At 34.5% G+C, this 20,958-nt stretch overlaps 1 protein-coding gene across 1 annotated transcript in view; it reads left to right on the top strand.

The window, feature by feature from the left end:
• The window catches only part of PLXDC2 (plexin domain containing 2), a 711,109-nt gene that overhangs the window by 566,313 nt on the left and 123,838 nt on the right, over positions 1–20,958 (top strand). Inside the window, exons 8-9 of the mRNA XM_007936353.2 lie at positions 2,033–2,128; positions 2,544–2,625. Coding sequence (XP_007934544.1) covers positions 2,033–2,128; positions 2,544–2,625 — 178 coding nt within the window. The remainder of the gene's footprint in view (positions 1–2,032; positions 2,129–2,543; positions 2,626–20,958) is intronic.

Below are 20,958 nucleotides of genomic sequence, written 5' to 3' on the forward strand. Positions count from 1 at the left end.
GGTGCGGGATCGGGCAGTGTTTCGTTCTGCTGTGCATGGGGTCGCTATGAGTCGGAAACGACTCGACGGCACTTAACAACAACAACAACAATATGATAGGTAGGAGCTCTGGTAGCATAGTGCCTAAGGCACTTGACTGCTAACCAGAAGGCTGGTGGTTCAAACCCACAAGCCACTCCGTGGAAGAATGGTTAGGCAATCTATTTCTGTAGTGATACTGCCTGGGCAACCCAAGGAGGGGTGGCTATGAGTCGGGGCCAAATCAACAGCACACAACAATATGATAGATACTGTGCAAACAAGAAACCTTACTAAATATCATGACATGAGCATTTTATCTAATTTTTGATAAAGTTTGCACTTTGAAAAGTTTATATATCTCCTTAGATTACACCAAAAAGAAATTAATTGGGTCAAATTCTTTCTAATCTGAGGAAGCTGAAGACATTTTCAGAGAGTGGCTTTAGAATCCCTTTTCCCCCTTCTGGAGTGGGATTTCATTGTGAATAATCAGGAATGGGGAAAAGGAAATGAGTGGAGTAAAAGAGAGATATTTATATTTTATAAGTATATATTTGATTCTTCTCTACAATTTCCAAGATGTATAGGTATCTACCTTTTCCTAAACACTTACTTGAAAGACCACATACTATCTTCTGGGCCACCATAATCCCTGCTTTTGCCTTGAGGAGATCTTGTTGGAGTTGTTAACTTTAATAAACGTTTGACTTTCTCTAAGATAAGGTGGGAGACAAATTTCTACACGTTTAATTCCAGGATTGTTTTGTGACTACAGTTTTGATCACCTGAAACTAGATTATCATATACATCATATAATTGGTTGCCATAAAGGGGAAAAAAAAAAATCTACCATTTATTGAACGCTTACAACATGAAAGCAATTCTAAAAATTACATACATTGTCTCATTTTAATCCTCAGAGAAATTCTCAGAAGAATAAGCACTATTTTTCCTACTTTATAGATGAGGAAACTGAGCCACAGAGAGGGTAACAAATGAACCCAAGTTCACACAGATAGCCAAGTAGTAAAACTGGGATTGAACCCAGACAAACTATACTAGAGCATGTATCATTAACTAAAATGACATACCGCTTCCCATGATTGGGTATGATGAAGAATTTTAAATGATGTCACTTCCCAAACAATTACTAATAGATATGGTATTATTCATGAAATTGATTCCTCCCATTACAAGCATTCCAAGAAATTAATAAAATAATGATAACATTTCTTTTACATTTACCCAAACAAGACAACCTCAGTAGCCTAAGGCTTAAATCTCCTTTTATGAAGTATTTTACAATATATTTCATCAACATTTTTATCTGGTTTTAAAATATGCCATATTTGTATTTATCTGATTTTAACTATGAAAGTTCTTGTCAAAGTTTCCATGTAGCCTTTTCTTCGGGGACCTTGCTGGATTTGCTGATGAACTGTTTTAAGTTGCTGTTTGCATGATAAGTGCTAATTTTTAACCTTCTGTAGATATACTGTACGTTTAATAAATGGTAATACTAATTTTAAAAGAATATTTAAAAGTTTTTTAATTTTTATTTAAAAAATGTATTCCATACATTTAAAGCAATTGAATTTTCACTCTGGCAAAAGCCAACTTTATCAGACTGTGAAAATTTTTAATTTCTGTCCATTCCTGGTGGACTCAATTTAGCTTTAGTTTGGAAGAAATTGTATAATCTTACCTTCTTGAATTCATGTGTCAAAATCTTTAAAAATATATAAATCTGTGTCTTAAGTAAACTCTATGTGAGCAAGAGTTAAAGCCCTGCGAGCTAAGTGCGATCTCTGAGACTAATCAACATTTTCAACTTCATTGATAAAAAGATTTCTGGATACAACAACGTGACTTTCAGCTTTTTTTATAATCAGTCTCTTCACAGGGTGAGATTTTATTTTAAATTTGCATGAGATGAAAAGCAATAATTCTTCATGTTGTTTTATAGGTAGGTAAGTGTCAAAATTTGATTTTTTCTATCTTTTTTAAATAGATGTTCGAAGAAGAACAATTTATGAGTACCATCGAGTAGAGCTACAAATGTCAAAAATTACCAACATTTCAGCTGTGGAGATGACTCCATTACCTAGTAAGTTAATATGTGAGCATACCAAACCAAAACTAAACCCCCTGCCACCAAGTCAATTCTGACTCATTGCAACCCTATTGGACAGAATAGAACCATTCTCAGGGTTTCCAAAGCTGTAAATCTTTATGGGAGCAGAATGCCACATCTTTCTATTGGAGAGTGGATGGTAGGTTAGAACCACTGACCTTTTGGTTAGCAACTGAGGGCTTTAACCCCTGTGCATTGGTGCTTCTTTATATAAACACAGCTAAGCGGAAAAGATAATTTGGAAGCTTGACTATCTGATCCATTTACCAATAATCGTAACACTGTGCTTGGCAAAGATGCATATTTTGATCCTGAGTATATATGAGGTTTTTTTGCCATATGCCATCAGATTACTTCCAATGAATTTTATGTTCCTCCTGTTTCCTAGCATGTCTCCAGTTTAATGAGTGTGGCCCCTGTGTATCCTCTCAGATTGGCTTCAACTGCAGTTGGTGTAGTAAACTTCAAAGGTAAAAAATATTTTAATAATAAAAAAAAATTTTAATGAATTATATAAGATCTGTTGCATCTCTCTTACCATTGAATGTTAAGTGTATGTCAGATGTACAGATTGTGTACACATTACTATGTTTATATGTGTAAAGATATATATATATATATATATATACCATAACCAAAATGGGGGAGGATGCTTGAAAGTAGGAATTTTAGTATTTCCCTTTGCCTGATTTCTCAATTACCAAGAATCTCCATAGTCAATAAGATGATAATCTGGCATACTTTATAATCACTGTGTGGCTTATGGTGCATGATGACTGTAGCTGATGAATCTATAGAAATGATACTTTTGGTCTAAAATTTGCAGAAAACATTGTTGTCTTCACTAGGGTAAGCAAGGTTTATGTAAAAACACGTGCATGTTCTTAGCAGATTACTATAAAATATGTAAAAGATTACTACCTAAAATTCAAAATACAGCCTGAGGCTTAGAAATACAGTAACACTAATTGGTCTTTACATAAACACAGCAGGTGATATTGGCCCCGTGTTATAACTAACTCACTTTGGAACATAAGCTGCGTAACTTGTTGATGTTGAAGAAGTTCACTGTTTTTCATGACTGGCAAAGAAGATTTTTATATCCCAAATTTACTCCAGAGACTGTATGATCATTTGTTGGAAATAGTATAAGAAGAAAACTGTCTTACTTGGTTAGTGCTGCTATTATAGAAATACCAAATTGAATGACTTTAACAAACTGAAATGTATTCTCTCACAGTTTAGGAGGCTACAAGTTCAAATTCAGGGCACCAGCTCTAGGAGAAGGCTTTCTCTTTCTGTCAGCTCTAGCAGGGAGGCCCTTGTCTCCTTCTTACATCTGTGGGCCCGACCTGCCTTGGAAATCTTCATGTATCTTATCATCAGTCTCCTCATGGGCCTATGTGGTAGTTCTGTTTGTGTGTCAACTTGGCTGGGCCTGGTTGAGTTGTTGGGCAGCTTGTGGTAGTTAATCCCCATGAGGAGGCTGGCAATCAACTCCTTGGTGGGATCTACCACAAGCAGCTGAGTAGCGGCCTTTGGGAATGTGATCTGCTTCCCGTATATAAGGAGAAGCTTTGAGAATGGTCTCTAGCCTTTGGCACGCTTGGACTCTGCATGTAGCCGTGTCGTTGCTCAGCAGCCTGCTATGCTCTGCCGACCTTGGGCCATACAACGGACTTAAGTTAATGGCCTGCCGTGTGGTTTGGTAACATTGGGACTATGCCTTTTTCCTTGTCAACCTTGGGGCTTCTCAGCCTTAGCAGCCTACAGCTGTCTGAGTGAATAAATGCCTCTAGCTCCTGTGGGCCGGGAGCAGGAGGCAGAGCTGGACCCCAAGGTTGAGGGGCTATCACCCAGCCCCTAGAGCCTGGCACCTTGAACTTGGACTTAAAGCCTTCAAAGTGTAAGAATAAACTGCTGTTTGTTTAAGCCATCCCATTTGTAGTATATTTTTGTCAGAGCGGCACTAGGTAACCAGAACAGCCTAGGAGGTTCTCAGCTTAGGGATCTTGGGTCCAAAGGACATGCTCTGCTACCAGCTTTTCTTTCTCAGTGATACTAGGTCCTTCCTTCTCTGCCCACTTCTCTCTCCTTTTATTTCTTTCAAGATAAAATATGATGTGAGGTCCAACCCAGGGAAACTCCCCTTATATCAATCAGCTCAGGGATGTGATCAGAATAAGAGTGTTGCATCCTACCCTAATTCTCTTACAACTGGGTGGTTAATCATATCAGATCATATCCTGGGGGATGATTACATCATTATATATCTGCCAAATTACATATATTTTTGAGGGACACAATTCGATCTATGACAGGAATTATAATGTTCCATTATTTAACCATGCTGTTCATCTATTATGTCCCAGGCACTGAATAATATAGATGTGGTCCCTGTCCCAGGGAACTTTAGTTGTTTTGTATTTAAGCCTCCTTCTCATCTTTAAAAAAAAATACACATCTTCTCCCAGGTGGTGAACTGAGTTCATGTTATTAGTCAATTAATGTTGCATCTGAGCTTTCTGTTGTATAAACTGTCTTATCTTCTTGCTGCAGCATTTGCTGTGATGATAAAAGTGTGTTCAGGAATAGTTTAAAAAATATCGAAGGAAAAAGTGGAGAATTACAATAAAAGTGCCTTGATAACAAGCTTTAGGAAACATGCTTAACCAGCTAACTTTGGGATAAGCTCTGAATTATTGTGAATAGAGCAATATTACTTACAGTAACCTCTTGTTTTCTTTTCAATTTAATGTGGTATTTTAGTAATATCCTTTGTGAAATGAATTTCGAATCATCTAAAAGCAAACAGACAGTTACCATCTTTTAAAGTAGATTTTAACTTAGCTGTAGATCCAGAGAGAACAAACTGCTATAAAATCAAGGATTTATGGTTATTTACATTCATATTTTGCTGAGATTTCATAAAGATTACATGCATATCAGAATTTTTTTTCAGAATCTATTTAGATAACAACCAAAGTGAATCTAAAGAGATGGCATTTTAATTTCTGTGTTTAAGTCTTACTGAACTCAGACATGAAAAATGCCCTAATGACTTAAATAGAAGGCTCTGGATTGGGATCTGTATCTGCTTCAAGAGTTAGTTCAGTGTTAACCTCCTCATAGAGGTCTCCCTAAATCACTAGTCTGTGTGAGGTGGCACCCCTGTGCTTCCATCACATCTTGGGCAAATCTCCATCATCAGCATTTAGCATAGAGCTTGAGATGCTGGTGTTCAGTTGTCTGCCTCCTTTGCTAGGCTCTGGGTTTGTTGAAGTCAAGGACTGTACCCTGTTTGTCCTTATACCTCCAAAGCCTAACAAGGTGCCTGGTACTTCAGAAGAATTGATGAATGAATGACTCATGATCAGGTTCCAAATGAAGCAGTGATGCTTAGGTGTGTGAATGATAGGTTTTCCAGGATGTGGGATTTTTACTTCTAAACCAAGAAAACCCCAGAAAAACCTGGACAAGTTGATCATCTTAGCCAGAGTACTATTAGGTTAATACTCTCATGAAATAGTGTTGTGGTAAATAAAAGTTTTGCCATCTAGTCTAGACTTCCACCTTCCTCTAATTATTTCATTTATGTTTTCATAAATGCTTTTTTTGGAAATATGTTTTAAGTTCCAAACACCAAACTTTGATGATCAAAACATATTCACAAGTTGGATATACAAGTTGTTAACACTTCCATTTTATTGAGAGCATTAGTTGTCAGACATTGTGCTAAGTATTTTTTATATAGTGTTTCTAACAAATGTAACATTTTTTTTTAATAGCGGAGGAAAGTGAGTGTTATTGAAACTAAGTTATTCGTGCTGGGTCTCACATACCTTAAGTAGTGAATCTGGAATTGAACCTTGATCTGTGTGACTCCCAGGACTGTGGTCTTGATACTCCACCTGCCTGCTTCACACCTCTGCAGCTACCAAAGCACTAAGCAAGCTAATCTGCATTGCATCCTGCAAAAAAAGTAGACTTACTACTGAAAAATAAAACTTTTTATACTTGATGTTGTAAGAAAATTATCTGATTTTAAAATTGGCACAAGAATATAGAAGATCAAGCAAAAATAAGACTTTTGTATATTATTGAAAGCATAGTTTTTTAATGATTAATAGAGAAAGGAAGGGTGGCAATGAATTGAATGAAGAAGGAATTCATCAAAGAACACTATTAAAATAACTATGGATTTTTTGCATGTTGTTACTACATGGGATTTTGTTTCATACCCAACACTGTTTTAAAATCTTGTATTTATTTTTAATTCTTTAGCAACCCGTTATAAACATATCAAAACCTGTTTAATTAATTGCTTTAACTATGGCTCATTGCACTTTTATTCAACTTAATTTCCCCACTGCATTTTATTAATTTCTCCTTAGACCTATGAGCTTCACAACTTTTGAAAAAAATGCTTTTGCTCCCCAGAAGCATTTCCCAAGACTTTCAAGATTTTATTAACAAATTCAATAAAACAAAAGAAGTCTTTTCCTAAGTGGCACAAAAATTACCTCTCAGAATTTTTTCTTCCATCGCTTTGACTTTCTCCTTTGTACTATTTATCCCTGAATGATAATCAGTTTGTGGTGATTACTGAACTCTCAAGTTGAGCTTGCTCTAAAAAGATAAGATAATTTTAATTGGTTTATTTCATTTGATTCCCATTTTTCATGGAGCAAAAACTAAGCCAGAATGTTTGTAATGGCTTACCAAAGGTTCAAGGGAATTTGAGTTATAGGGAGACATAATGGGATCCATGATCAAAAGTGTATACTCAGAATGCTTGGACATATCTTCTATGTAAGAATTCTTTTGTTTGTTCGCTGTAATTAGGAAGACCTGAATCAGTTATTTTCAACTATATCTTATATTTTCATTCATTCAAACATTTATTTGAGTTGTCTCTATATTCAAGCAACTCTACTAGGTGTGGATTCAGTGGTGAACAAAACAGACAAAAATTACCTCCCTCATTGAGCTTTATTTTTCATATAGCTGGGTATGGAAGAAGAGTAGTATCAGATGAGATCAGAAACAGAGAAAAGTGTCAGGTCATGGGTGACTTTGTAAGACATGATGGGTTTTATTCTAAGGGTGATGGAAACATTTATATTATAGCAAAAATTAAGCAGAGGAATAATCTAAATTCATTATATTTTTAAAATGCAACTCTGGCTGCTCTGAGAGAATAGAAAGAATGGGGAGGACAGATAAGAATGGAAAGAAAGAAAATCCATAAGGAACATGTACAGTAATCTAGAGGAGATGATAGCAGCTTGGACAAGGTTGATAGTTACAGAGATGGGTAGAGATAAATGAATATAAGATTTTGAAAGGAGAGAGACACTATTGATGAATTAGATGTGGAAGAAGAGAGTAAGATTGTATTTATTGGTATATTATTTCTAACAATAAAACTAATCATTTTTGTCACCTTTAGAACATATGTTTATAAAGTGAGAAATTCCTTTTTTAAAAAATGATATTTTTTCCCACCTAACTAAATGTGTGACTTTTAGAGACGTATAGCTGTGCATCATACTAGCACATCCTAAAGCATTAGGGAACATGGAAGACTATTTACTATATTGCATTAGGTGATGCCCTCTCAAGTTCAGGCAGGCACTAAGAACAGTGGAGCCTCTAGCCTTGAATTTTCATGTTCTTCTAGCACAAGTGGTCAATAATCTTGCTCTACAAACACTAGGCATGATTTACCCTAGGATTCTCTTACTTTATGTAGCCACACATTTTCAAAATTCTAGATTTTGTCAACGGACCTAGAAATGTGGGAAATTGGTTCAATATTTTCAACATTGGGTTTCTTTGAGCAAATTGATGGACGATGGTGCTTGCTTTTTGAGATAGGTAATATAGCACAGGAAACAGACTAGGGTGGGGAGAAATAATGAGTTTGATTTGGGACAATTTAAGTTTGAGATGCCTATTAGACTTCAAGGGAAATGTTGAGTAGATGAGGATATATAAGCCAGAAATTCCAGGAAGAGGATCTGGCTAGAAGTCCAGATCTGAGAGAAATTATCATATATATAGTATTTAAATTCAGAAGTTTAATGAGATCACCTGCGGAGAGATTGAAATTGAGAAGATGTTCCAGAAACTACCATTGTGACATGGCATAATGAAGAATGATGCTAATTTTGCTTTATGTGAAAGTATTTCTATTATGTAAAAATTTCTTTAGACAAAGAGCACTTTTGAAAAGATACATAAGAAACTCTAACAATATTGGTCTCTGGGAAAACTATCCTGAACAGGGAATAGGCAGACAATGTTACTTTTATTTATTTATTATTTATTTATTTTTTTCCTAATCAAAGTTATAAGATTTGTATTTATATTTAAAAAAAAAAAAATTGGAATAAATGTATAGTATTTCATAATTCCATCTATTAAAATGAAAAACAGAATAACATTCCCTTATTGAAAATAAAGGCAAGTGTCTACAGAATATTTATTTAACAAGAAATAGAAAATGAGGGAGAAGAAAATGTTTCCTAACAACTGCTCTCTATATTTTTGACCTTGTTATTTCTATTGTATTTCCTTGAGCATACAGTGACTCTGGCCACTATTTTCCATTAAATGAAGTAGATCCCTTTGCAGCAATAAAAAGAGAAACAGAAAGAATCACATATGTTTCAAAGAATTTATATATATATGAAATCAGAAATATTGGATAATTCAATACCAATATGAAGTGTATTGCCAATGCAAATTAAAGGTGGAAAAAAACATTACATAGGTAGAGCTAAATTTTTAAAATAAAATTTATTCATATCATATGCTTATGTAGCTAACAGGTATGAAACTACCTAAGTTTGAAGGAAAAGAGAGAGATAAGAGAACACAAAATTTCAGAAGCAGCCCAGAATTGAATGAGTATTCCTGAGTTATTCAACAGGAATAAATTTTAAAAAAGAAAAAATCCCCAGATTCCTACTGGAAAAGACACCATATTTTATGGTCTGTTAGACTGTCTAGATACCTAGTATCATGGTCAACGATTAGCAGGTTGTTCTTAGACAAGTCAATAAAGACTTGTCTTTGACTCTGTATTCTAAAATGTCTTTGACTCTGTATTCTAAAATGTCACATACATGTATTGTCCAAATATTTTTGATCCTTATATTTTAAATGTTAAAATATTTCATTTAGTTCTCAAATATTAGAATAGTTAAGACTTTCAATGGGAACTCATTAAAATACAGACTCCTCAGCAGTTAATTAGAGGGTTCATATTCAACAGATTCAGAGTGGCGTCCAGAGGATCCTCAGCTGATCTGAGAGGAGCGCAGTAGAAATGCTCCACTCACATGTATGAGTTAAGTGTGCTGTAGCCTGCATTGGTCATGCCAAGGTAGAGTGGCAACCCTTAACCATCATTTGGAATTGGAGAAACTATTATAGAAAAAATTTATAGATAAGAGTTGTTGTTGTTGTTAAAATATGTCAGGAGTTAATGAAATAGATCCTGAAAAAAAGAAAACAGAAAGCTTCTGTATATATGTACATACAATAAATAAATAAGATGATTTTGGAACTTTATTAGCTAGTTAAAGTCATTGGAACATTTCTTATTTCTGAATTTTTAATTGCTTACTAACCTAAAGACTGGTCATTCAAACCCACTCAGCAGCTCTGTGGAAGAAAGGCCTGGCAATATGCTTCTGTGAAGATTGTAGGCAAGAATGGAGCACTTTTCCTCTGTAACACATGGGGTCACCATGAGTCAGAATCAACCTAATGTTAATTAATTTGCTTTTTTTGCTTTTTTTTTTTTTTTTTTTGTATCAGTGTGATACTTCAGTGTTTGAAAGGAATTCAAGTACTTCTAGAAATATTATACAGCCAAAATAATTATTTTTGACCTGCATTGCCTATTGAAAAAAGAGCTCTGGTGGTGTAGTGCCTAAGGCATTTGACTGCTAACCAGAAGGCTGGTGGTTCAAACCCAGCAACCACTCATTGGAAGAAATATTGGGCAATCTACTTCTGTAGAGATACCACCTCGGAAACCAAAGAAAGGGGTTGCTTTGAGTGGAAATCAACTTTATGGCAGTGAGCTTGGCTATTGCCTATTAGAGATTAAGTAAATTTTGAATTTATTTTAATACAAGGTCATTTATAATTGGCCATTTAAAATTTTAATAAGTCATCTTAGCATAGAATAATTAGTATTTTTTGATACACAGCATAAACAAAATTATCTTTTAAGATTACAGAGTAAAAATCTATTAGTTTTCTTCCTTTTGAGCCTTCCAAACCTACCTTTCAGAAGCACTCAAATTCTTTGTGTGAATTATTACAGTATAGTGAGGTATGTTGTTATTTTATTCATTATATGAAACATTTCTAAGTATATTTCTGTATAGAGAATAGTTTTGAAAGATACATAAGATGCATTAACAAGGTTTACCATGTGTAGAAAATGGCATAGAGAGTATTACAGTTCATTACTTTGAAATTGTAGCACATATTACCTATACTAAATCAATCGATCAATACATATTTTTAAATGATATATATGTGTGTGTGTGTGTGTGTGTATATATATATATATATATAAAGAATTGAATATGCAACAGAAAAATTCAAAAGTTGAATTATTCAGAAATAGAAGATGATCAATGCTGAATGTATAGGCTACATTTCTTTCCTCCAGAAAGATGCTATTTAATTTACTTGTTCTTTGGATATAAAATCCATGTATTTATTTTATTTTAAAGAAATGGTGTTTAACTGTATGTTTTTATCGATCATCTATCTACCTACCTACCTACCTAGCTATAAATTTTACATTTTGGATTCTGTCTCTTTGTAAACAGTTGGCCACTGGGCCATCTGCCAGTCTCCAAGGATGAGTGCGAATACAGAATAGAAACCAGCTTTCTTTTTTCTAGACTCTAAAGAAATAGGTACTTGGGCCTGGTCTACTGCTAACCACATCCACCATGAAATATTGGGGTATTTTTTTAAGTTGTTTTTGATTTTCCAGTCAGTGAATGCTGTGTTTGCTCTGCATCTGAGCACCATTTGGCAAACCAGAGATAACCTGTAGAATTACTTAGCATCACATCTCTTTATAGCTGCTTTTTCAAGATTGTCCAAATGCTTTTAAAGTTTTGCTATGTGTTAACCAACTGTGATAGTGATATTTTATATGGTTATATTTTAGAAAGCTGGATGTCATCAAATTCAATCCACCAAACATACATTGAAAATCTGGAAATTGACCATTTTTGTGCTAAAATATATAGAGAATTCCCTTAGTTTGTTGTTGTTGTTGTTATATGCCATCAAGTCGGACCCAACTCATAGTGAGCCCTCCTTGGGTTTCCAAGGCAATATCACTACAGAAGTAGATTGCCTCATCTTCCTTCTGAGGAGTGGCTGGTGGGTTTGAACCACCAGCCTTCTGTTTAGCAGTCAAGTGCCTTAGGCACTACGCTACCAGAGTTCCCTCAGTTTACTTGGCCTAATAAAATGATCAGTTCCCATGAAGATAATTAAAAGTTAGTTGCCCAAAAATAAAATTGCATTTGTTCAATTTAAAAACCAAATTTAAGTCATTGCCATTGAGTCAGATTCTGACTTACAGTGTGACCTGCATTGGATTTCCAAAGCTGTAAATCTTTATAGAATCAGATGGCCTCATCTTTCTTACAGAACCGTGGGAGGGTTCAGGCTACTGACCTTTTGGTTAACAGTCAAATGTGTTAACACTACACCACCAGAGTGCCTTCAATTTAAAAACAGTAGGTGCTAAATTAATAAGAAAAAATGTTATCCTTAAAGTACAAGAGACTAATTATTCTTTAAACCAAGTTCATAGTTGGCTTCTATAAAAATAAATAAATAATAACATGAATATTGAATATTGGGAGAACCTTAGAATAACAGTCTTATATTGAAAAGGCTGATAATTATGACAAAAGAGAACACTTAATAAAAGTAGTTTATGTTTCAGCCACTTCTATTGGGAATATAATGTTGAAAGATAGTCATTCAAAATATGATATATTCATGTTCAAGCCAGCTCTTTACATATTTCTCTAAGAAAATATTTAAAATGTCATTGGGATATTTTCTAATTTTCTCCTTCAGTTAAAATCTAGCCCCAAGAATGTTGAAATATAACTATTTCATATTTCTAGATATGAATATACTACATAAGATTTTTATATTTTCTAAATCCTAAAGACTTTATTTCCTGCCATATCTTGAGTCAGAGCTACAGTCTTACCCATTGAAGAGGGTTGTATAGAACTGTTGAGAGAAATGGTAGGAATTTACCAGAAAAGTTCAGAAAATCCAGTAATTCAACAATGTATGTAATAATCCCATTATTTCTGTAGTTTTTAAGAACATCTAGATAATACTCGTCTAAAGATTTATCTTTTTATATAACTGTAGGGCAATCTGAAAGAGAAAAATAGTATTTACTGATTGAATAAAGTTAACATTCAAATTTTCCTTTTCTACCGTTTTATAGAAAGATATTGACCAATTCTGAATTAGTAAGACTGACTGTTTCTCCTTCTGAGAGAGCCACATTGTTCCTTTCCCTTCAGCTCTTGAGTTGTCTCTTCAATAACAATTCATAGTCAGGAAAGAACTGTTCTCTCCATGAATCATGACCTTGACTGTAAAGATTTCTAATGATAGATTTTCTTAAAAATACACAAATTTTATATTCCTAAAATAACATCTCTTCACCATAAGAGAAGACCTCTGTGGTGACCTGGCAGCCTTCCTCAGTGCCCTGATCAGAATTAATCTGCTGCTTCTCTGCACTCCTCTAGCACATAGTTCATCTTTACTCTTGCCTGCATTTCCTTCTCTCCTGCTCCTGCTGCTAAATTATAAAAAAGCACATGCATGTGCACAAGAGGGAAAGGTATGTTTTAAGAGTAATAATATAAGTGTGAAGTGCTTGAAACAATTTTAATAGCAACCTTCTTTTTTTCTTCTGTATTTACTATGTGCCAGGAATCACCCAAAATTCTTTACTTGCACTTAAGTCCTTGCATTCTGTAATTTCATTCAACCTTTGCAATCACATTAAAAGGTAAATGTTAGGATCTGTTTCATAGATTAAGTTGATGAGAATTAGAAAGGTTAAAAAGCTTATCTCAAGTCACAAAACAAGTCATCAGTGGGGCTTGGATTTAACATAAAAATTTTAGGGTAAATCGAGGGCTTAAAATCCTTCATTATGCTCCATGCTTAGCCATATCATGAGTAGCTTTACCAAGTTATGTGCATATGCTAGACAAGCAATCCAAAGCAGTAAATGTTCATGAAAAAAAAAAGAAACCCCTGCTTCGCCGAGTGAAAGGCTTTATTAGCTGATTTCCGCTAACCTCCGTTCAAACCTTATGTGAATGATTTGTTATAAAAGACGCATATAAAGCTATTGTTACCACAAATCAAGATTATACTTGTGCAGCATTAATGGTTTTAATATAGAGTCCTCGTTTAAAAAATTGGAAATGGGTAATGATGATATTTGAACAACATGATATAAATATAATTCATGTCGCAGAATTATACATATAAAGAATGTTAAAATGGCAAATGTTTTTACATATGTATTTACCACAATTTTGAAAAACAGATTGGGAGAAAGCAATAAAAATGGCACAGAGTTCTTCTAACAAAGAAAAGAATTTTTGAATAATCAATAAAAATGGGATTCAGCCACAAATAGTGGATTTTGTGTGAAAAAAATGATCTTGGACTGCTTTATTCTGCTATTCTCTTCATATAGCAGAAGGTAGAGCCTAATTAGACGTCTGTGTCACCCCATGGACCCATGCATACAGAAGACAGAATAATGTGTGATGTCGTATTTCAGAAGAATGGGCTTAAAATATTTCAGAAACGTAAACTTTAGCTTAAACACAAAAGCTTGGATAATCTAAAACAACGAAGTCAACAAGAACACATGCATGGACAGAAAAGGAACAAAATAACATATACAAAGACATACACATTAATATACAAGAAAACTTAACTAAATTTTTAATAGAACTGAGCATAGAATTAGTAAATAGGCCAGCATTGTCTGTGAAATGTGAGAATCAGGTTCATTACTGAAAACACCACATGACCAGTGTTCCTGGGCCAGGCCTGGTTTATGCATGTAATCCAGTGTCCTTTGCTTTGTTGTTGTGTGCCATCGAGTGGGACCTGACTCATAGTGACCCCTCCTTGGGTTTCCGAGGCAGTATCAGTACGGAAGTAGATTGCCCCAGATTCCTTCAGAGGAGTGGCTGCTTTAGCATCTCCTCTCTCTCCAAAGTGTACTGGTTTGCCCTATAAATCATATAGTTACCCTACTTAACACCATTCTGGTGTTCTGAGGTCCCCCAGTTCCTGCTACTCTCTGAGTTTTAACTGTATTTTGTATATTTACAACCTAAAGCCGAGCCAGAATTTCTAAGTCAGCGCAATCATTCTCCATAATGAATTCCTGTGACAGAGAACTTACAGCTGGAAGCCCGAAATATTTACTATCTGTCGTTTTACAGGAAAAGTTTCTACTGGATAAATGGAAAATATATACCAACTGTGTTGATTAGTGGAGGGGAAGGGAAAGGGTAAAATATGTACTGAAAATAGACTATAATAGAAAAATAATATTGACCATGTGGTTATGAAGTGTTTAATGAAATAAACAGAGTCTCTGGGTGGTGCAAGTGGTTACCATGATCAGCTGCTAACTGAAAGGTGAGAAGTTCTAATCCACCCAAGGTGCTTCAGAAAAAAGGCCTAGTGATCTACTGCTGAAAACTCATCCATTGAAAACCTGTGGAGCACAGTGCTACTTTGACACACATGGGGTCACTGAGTTGACAACATGGCACCTATTACTGTTTTTCTCTTTTTAAAATTTAATAAACAGTAATAGTGGTATAAATTAGATGATTCTAATTAATATCACTAAGAAAATTTAATATTTAAAAAAAGATTTTGAAACTGTCAAACCGATGGCTGTTGTAAGCTGAAGAAGCAGAGAATAGCATCGAGATCTAGGCCTAAATAGCAGTCTATGTATGCTTACATACCTTTTGCTATAAATATTTTTTTTTTTCTATCTGAGTTAAAGGACTGTGCTCTGAAATATTCATAAGTTTCATTAAAAGAAAACCTGAAGAAAAAACTGCATATTCAAGAATGTCTGTTAACATAAGGTGATACTAACTGTATTTTATGAAGCAGAAAATTGCTTCACACCCAAATTCTTAAAACCCTTCTTTTTTCCCAGCTATAATAAGACGTAGAAAATTTGTATACATGAACTGCATAAAACTCTAATAGAATTAGCATTTAGTAATTTGATATTTTATATGCTTGAAAAATCTGATATAGACGAAAACAAGGAAATAAGGAAACAGAACTCTGCTTTATGACCAGAACTAGTCCTTAAAGTAGAGTGAATTTGCTGATGTATCATTGTTAAGGACTGGACCTAGTACACTCTTAGAAACTGACCTTTCCAGATGAGCTCACAGATTTGTAATGTAGAAAGCATTTATAAAAAAAAAAAAGAAACTGAAACAAAGCTTTCTGTATACTAGAAGTCACTATTTAAATTACACATCTTATTTTTTTTAAGCTCCAATAGGAAAATTTAGATTTCAGGAGGCAAATTGAACTCAACAATATATACATCCAAAACCCGTTGCCATCAAGTCAATTCTGGCTCATGGTGATGCCATCAGTATTTAAAATAGTTAAACATGAAGTTTGAAATAATAAAGGAATCATCTTGGATAACATTGCAGCAAACTCCAAAAGCCAATTTATTTCTACTTGAACCAATCTTTCATAAGAGTTTAGAATATGAAGCTGAATTTCCCATGAATTGAAGAAATGAATGAAGATACATACTTTTCTTTGATCAAAATAAGTTGGTGAAATTGAATAATGACTCTTTTCAAGTTTGAATGATTAATATAGACTGATGTGAACCACCACATATGGATAAAAACATATTCTAATATAACCTGGATCTTAGAAAAGTTATGTCACAAATATAGCATCTCTTGAAGGATATAGAAGTACAATTTTTAAAAAAGTTTGTCTTTTAAGAGATAGCGCTCTGCTGATCATTATAAGATTCACTCAGTTCCTCTTATCTGGCATTATGCTATCTTAAATTATATCTTCTGGCAGCATAGAGAGGAAAAGTTGTGCTCTTCTTGAAGTACCCTGTCATGTTATATTACCATATTTCAAATGAGCTCATAGTACTTGTCTGAAATATTTAATTATAAGACAGTAAAATATAATGTTAACAAGAGTAGATTGATTAATGGGTTGAAGTATACAGATGATTTAATGAAATTATGTTCAAACTTTTTTTTTTTTAATAAATGAAGCTCCAAATGCCAAACATAAAATTAGATTTTCTTGAGTACAAACTATGGTGAGAAGTTTATAGCCAAGCCTTTCCATCTCCTTCTTAATGTATGCAGCTATTCATAAGAGCTTCTGAGAAACTAATTCCTGAGATCTGGAGAGAGCTTGAAAGTCACTGATTTAATTCATGTTTTCTTAGTTAAATAATACTGACTTCCTAAGTCACCCAGTCATTCTTTCTACATACAGATTGGCTCTAAGGATCCAAATCAACTATCAGCAGATACATTTTGACTGTTAAGTGATATTGACAGAAAGGTGGTGTGGAGGGACAGTGAGAGAAATATTTATTTTTATTTGAGACATCACACTTGGTAAAGTAGATGGCCACTGAAAAAGAAGACCCTTAACAAGGTGAATTGACACAGTGGCAGCAACAGTGGGCTCAAGGATAGCAATGATTCTGAGGATGGCACAGGACCTAACAGTTCCTTTATGTTGTACATAGGGTTGCTATGAGTAGATGACTCCATGGTACATAACAACAATCACTTGCTCTCCCTGAAGACAGGGAAATAAACATAATGGTCTCTTGTATTCCCTTATAGTCCTTTTCTAAGTCTTTAAGATATAAAAAATAAGTAAAGGAAAGTTCATGCTAAGGTTCTATGATAAACTAGAAATACCGTCTTGGCCCATTTATCTGCAAATATCCACATTCCAAGTAAAATTCTGACACTTACTTAAAACAAAATAATAGAATAGAATAAAGACCTTTCTTTGATATGCTGATTGTTCCTCATCCAAGAGATTTCTAGTTCCTTGTCAGAATCCAATTTTGCAATCTTGGCAGAACAAAGATGAGTTAATTCATGCATTGTTGACGTTTCTGAGGAAGACAGAGGACTCTGAAAGACCAGGAGCCATTAATCTGAACAGCACTGAATAATAATTTATTGCTAAAAAGATAGCATTTTACAGCAGTACGGCACACTTAAAACCATAAGACTGTATTCCTTTCTTTGAGCCAACAGCAAACTGAAAGTTACTGTCCTTTCTGTCCACTTTTATATGCATTTGATGGTAGTACTTAAGAATAACATTTACCATGAAGTCAAGATTTTTATCAGAAAAAGTGGAATAAATTGAGATCCTGAAACTTGCACTAGTTTTATTAGTGACCAAATGTCTGCTTCAATGGTTCATCACTACAGGAAGGAATTCTCTTTCTCTTTCCCCAAAGACTCTATGCTCACTTCTGTTGTACCAAGACAGCAAAGCTGCTGTTGGTAAGATTTTTTTTTTTTTTTTTAATTCTGAAAGAGTGATTATCAGTAAAGGAGAAATTGTTCTCTTTATTCTATAACCTCAACTTTTGTCATTAAATAAGCTGAAAGCCTGGAATTGGAGGACTTCATGTAGATGTTCAATTCTGTATGGTTCAGATTGCAGGGTCCAGTTTTAATTTATTCAATAATTGCATTCGATCCTGCATAGGTATTTTGGAAAGTATAACACAGCTTCCATTTATTGACCCACCTACACAACACCAAGAGAGTGCTTTATAGACACTATTTCATCTAATCCTCACCAAAATTCAGGCAAGGTAGATTTTATAATTTCCATTTTACTAAAATTGAATCTGCAGTAATGACTTACCATGCAATAATCTACAGTAATAACCTGTCATGGGTCACAACCAATAGCAGAGACAGGAACCAAAACCCAAATCTATGTATGCAATGCTGTATTTCCATTAAATATACAGCCTCAATTTTTTGCAATAATCACGTGAGAATAATTGTGAGGAACATTGCCACATTTTGTTGTGAATTAAGTACCTGACACTTACTGAACACAGTCATGACAGCTATTACGTGCTCAAACAGTGTCACTAACCTTCATTACCTTCCCTTTCTCCTTATTGTTATATTCATATTAAATGAGGCTGTTTTTTCCCCCATCAGTACCCCAATAACATGTTGAAAATATTAAACCAATTCCTGTATTACCAGATTCATAGTCAAGCTCTAATTTTGAAAATGTGTGAGTACATAAAGTAAGAGAATCTTAGGGTTAATCATGCCAGGTGTTTACAGAGCAGAATTCTTTGACCACTTGTACCAGAGGAACCTGAAAATTCAAGGCTAGTGACTCATTGGTTTTATTACCTGAACTTGAGAGGGTGTCACCTAATGCTGTAGCAATATAGTGTTCTGTGCTCCTAAATGCTTCATTATGTACTAGTACGAGGCACGGTCTCTAAAAGTTACATATTTAGTTAGGTGTGAAGAAATAGCATTATTTTTTAAAGGAATCCTTCACTTTATAAACATATACTCTAAAAGTAACAGAATGATCAGTTTTATTGTTAAAAATGATATACCAATAAATGCAATCTTCTTCTTAAGATAAAAATATACAACATTTTAATCCTGTGCATATAATATGAAGAAATATAGTTAAACTAATTATAATCATAATTGTCCTAAAAATACCATGCCTCTGCTTATCATTTATTTTCTTTGAAGAGCTTCTGTATTTCTATAAAAGGAGTTGAAAATATTTCCTGAATAAGGAACTAAAAAGTTAAAACATTTTTGTAGCCTGACTGTGGCTAGTGGTCAATGCCACATTTAAGATCAATCAGTGAAATAATATTTTCTTTTTAATATTGGGATAGCAAGTTTGTACATACTGATAGCCCCTCATAAGCTGAAACTTCTGTTTCCATAGCTCTATGTGTGTAGCTTCTATTACATAATACTAGTTTTTTATTAGATAATACATTTTCTGTCCTCAAATAGGTGCAATACCTTTGATTACAAGTTAGGTTGAGGGAGAGATACACTTAGATCAGGAAACATTTCCCTGGGGTGAGGGTCATTGGAGATGTGAGTAAGATAGAGTGGTAAAGGGGACTTAAGGAATGCAGAAAGTAAGCAACTAAAATATGTCAGAAAATAGGGGAAAAGCTTTAGAAAGGAAAGCGATGTTTCGATGAAAATACTATTTTTATTGTTGTTTGTATTTTAGTTTCATCTAAGGCCCAAAGTCTCCTCTCTCCTGGAAACCTAGAGCTGATCTTTTCTTGAGCTAGTATGTTGACAAATTGCTCCCCTAGATGCCTGGTGTCATTTGGTTGTATATACTAACATTGATTTTTTTAAAAAAGAGGAACACTTACAACATTTATCTTCTTAGTAGCCTACAGTTCCTACCCTATTCAAAAAGTTCATCCATTTTACTCTAAAACATTTAACCTAAGATATCCATGGATTATAGCATACATTGTCATTGTAGTAATGAAATCATTCACTTCTCAACTTCCCAACATTGTAATGAATATTATTTTTTATCTCTAATAAATGGTTAGGGAGCTTTGATGGCATAGTGCCTAAGGCATTTGACTGCTAACCAAAAGCCTGGGGTTCAAACCCACCAACCACTCCTTGGAAGGAAGATTGGGCAATCTACTTCCGTAGTGATACTGCCACAGAAACCCAAGGGGTCATTATGAGTCAGATGTGACTTGACAGCAGTGAGTTTGTTTGTTTGTTTAATAAATAGTTAAGTCATTTGGCCTCAGAAGGTTAGTGGTTTGAATTCACCAGCCACTCCATGGAAGAAAGATGAGGCAGTCTGCTTCCTTAAAAATTTACAGCATCAGAAACCCAATGGGAGTTGCTGTGAGTCAGATTTGACTCTATGGCAGTTGAGTTTGGTTTGGTTTTAGAATAAGGGTTACATGAGTCTCAAATGTTCAATAATTTTTCTATAATCTGTTATGACTACCTTATTTTTGCCAACTGATCCAGCTATGAGTTGATTTATCATTTCCCTTTGTATTTGTAGAAGGAAGACACAAGGCAGGAAGCAACAGATGAATTGATAATTCTTCCAAAGTTTCTTTCTTGAGTTCCAATATTTTCTTGCCTCCTCAAACTGATACAATACAATGCTGATTAGAAGTAGCTAGTGAAAGTGGACATTTTGTCTTGTTTCTGATCTTAGAAGAAAGATTCAGTCTTTCACTATTATATATGATATTAGCTGTAGGTTATTTATGGGTATTATATATTTGTGAGTACAGGTAGTCCCTCACTTAGCACCAGCCCAATCTTCCTTCCAAGAAGTGGCTGGTGGGTTCTGTTCCTATAACTCTTTGCAAGTCAATTCTGATGTAAGTGAAATACTGCTGCAGACCAGCACAGCCACTGGGCTCCGCACTTAATTTCGAAGGTGACTTCGGGTGAATAGGGAGTTGGCGATTTGGCTAACAGATTACAAACAACTCAAAGGCTGAGTGTATCTGAGAGCGTTTATTGCCTTTAGCTACATGTTCTTATAGTATAACCAGTTCTTCTTTTGATCTTAATTTCACAAGCACAGGTTTATGC

This window comes from Orycteropus afer, unplaced genomic scaffold (genome assembly GCF_000298275.1).
Source record: "Orycteropus afer afer isolate SDZICR_OR568_19922 unplaced genomic scaffold, OryAfe1.0 scaffold00035, whole genome shotgun sequence".
In the NCBI taxonomy this organism is placed as follows: domain Eukaryota; kingdom Metazoa; phylum Chordata; class Mammalia; order Tubulidentata; family Orycteropodidae; genus Orycteropus; species Orycteropus afer.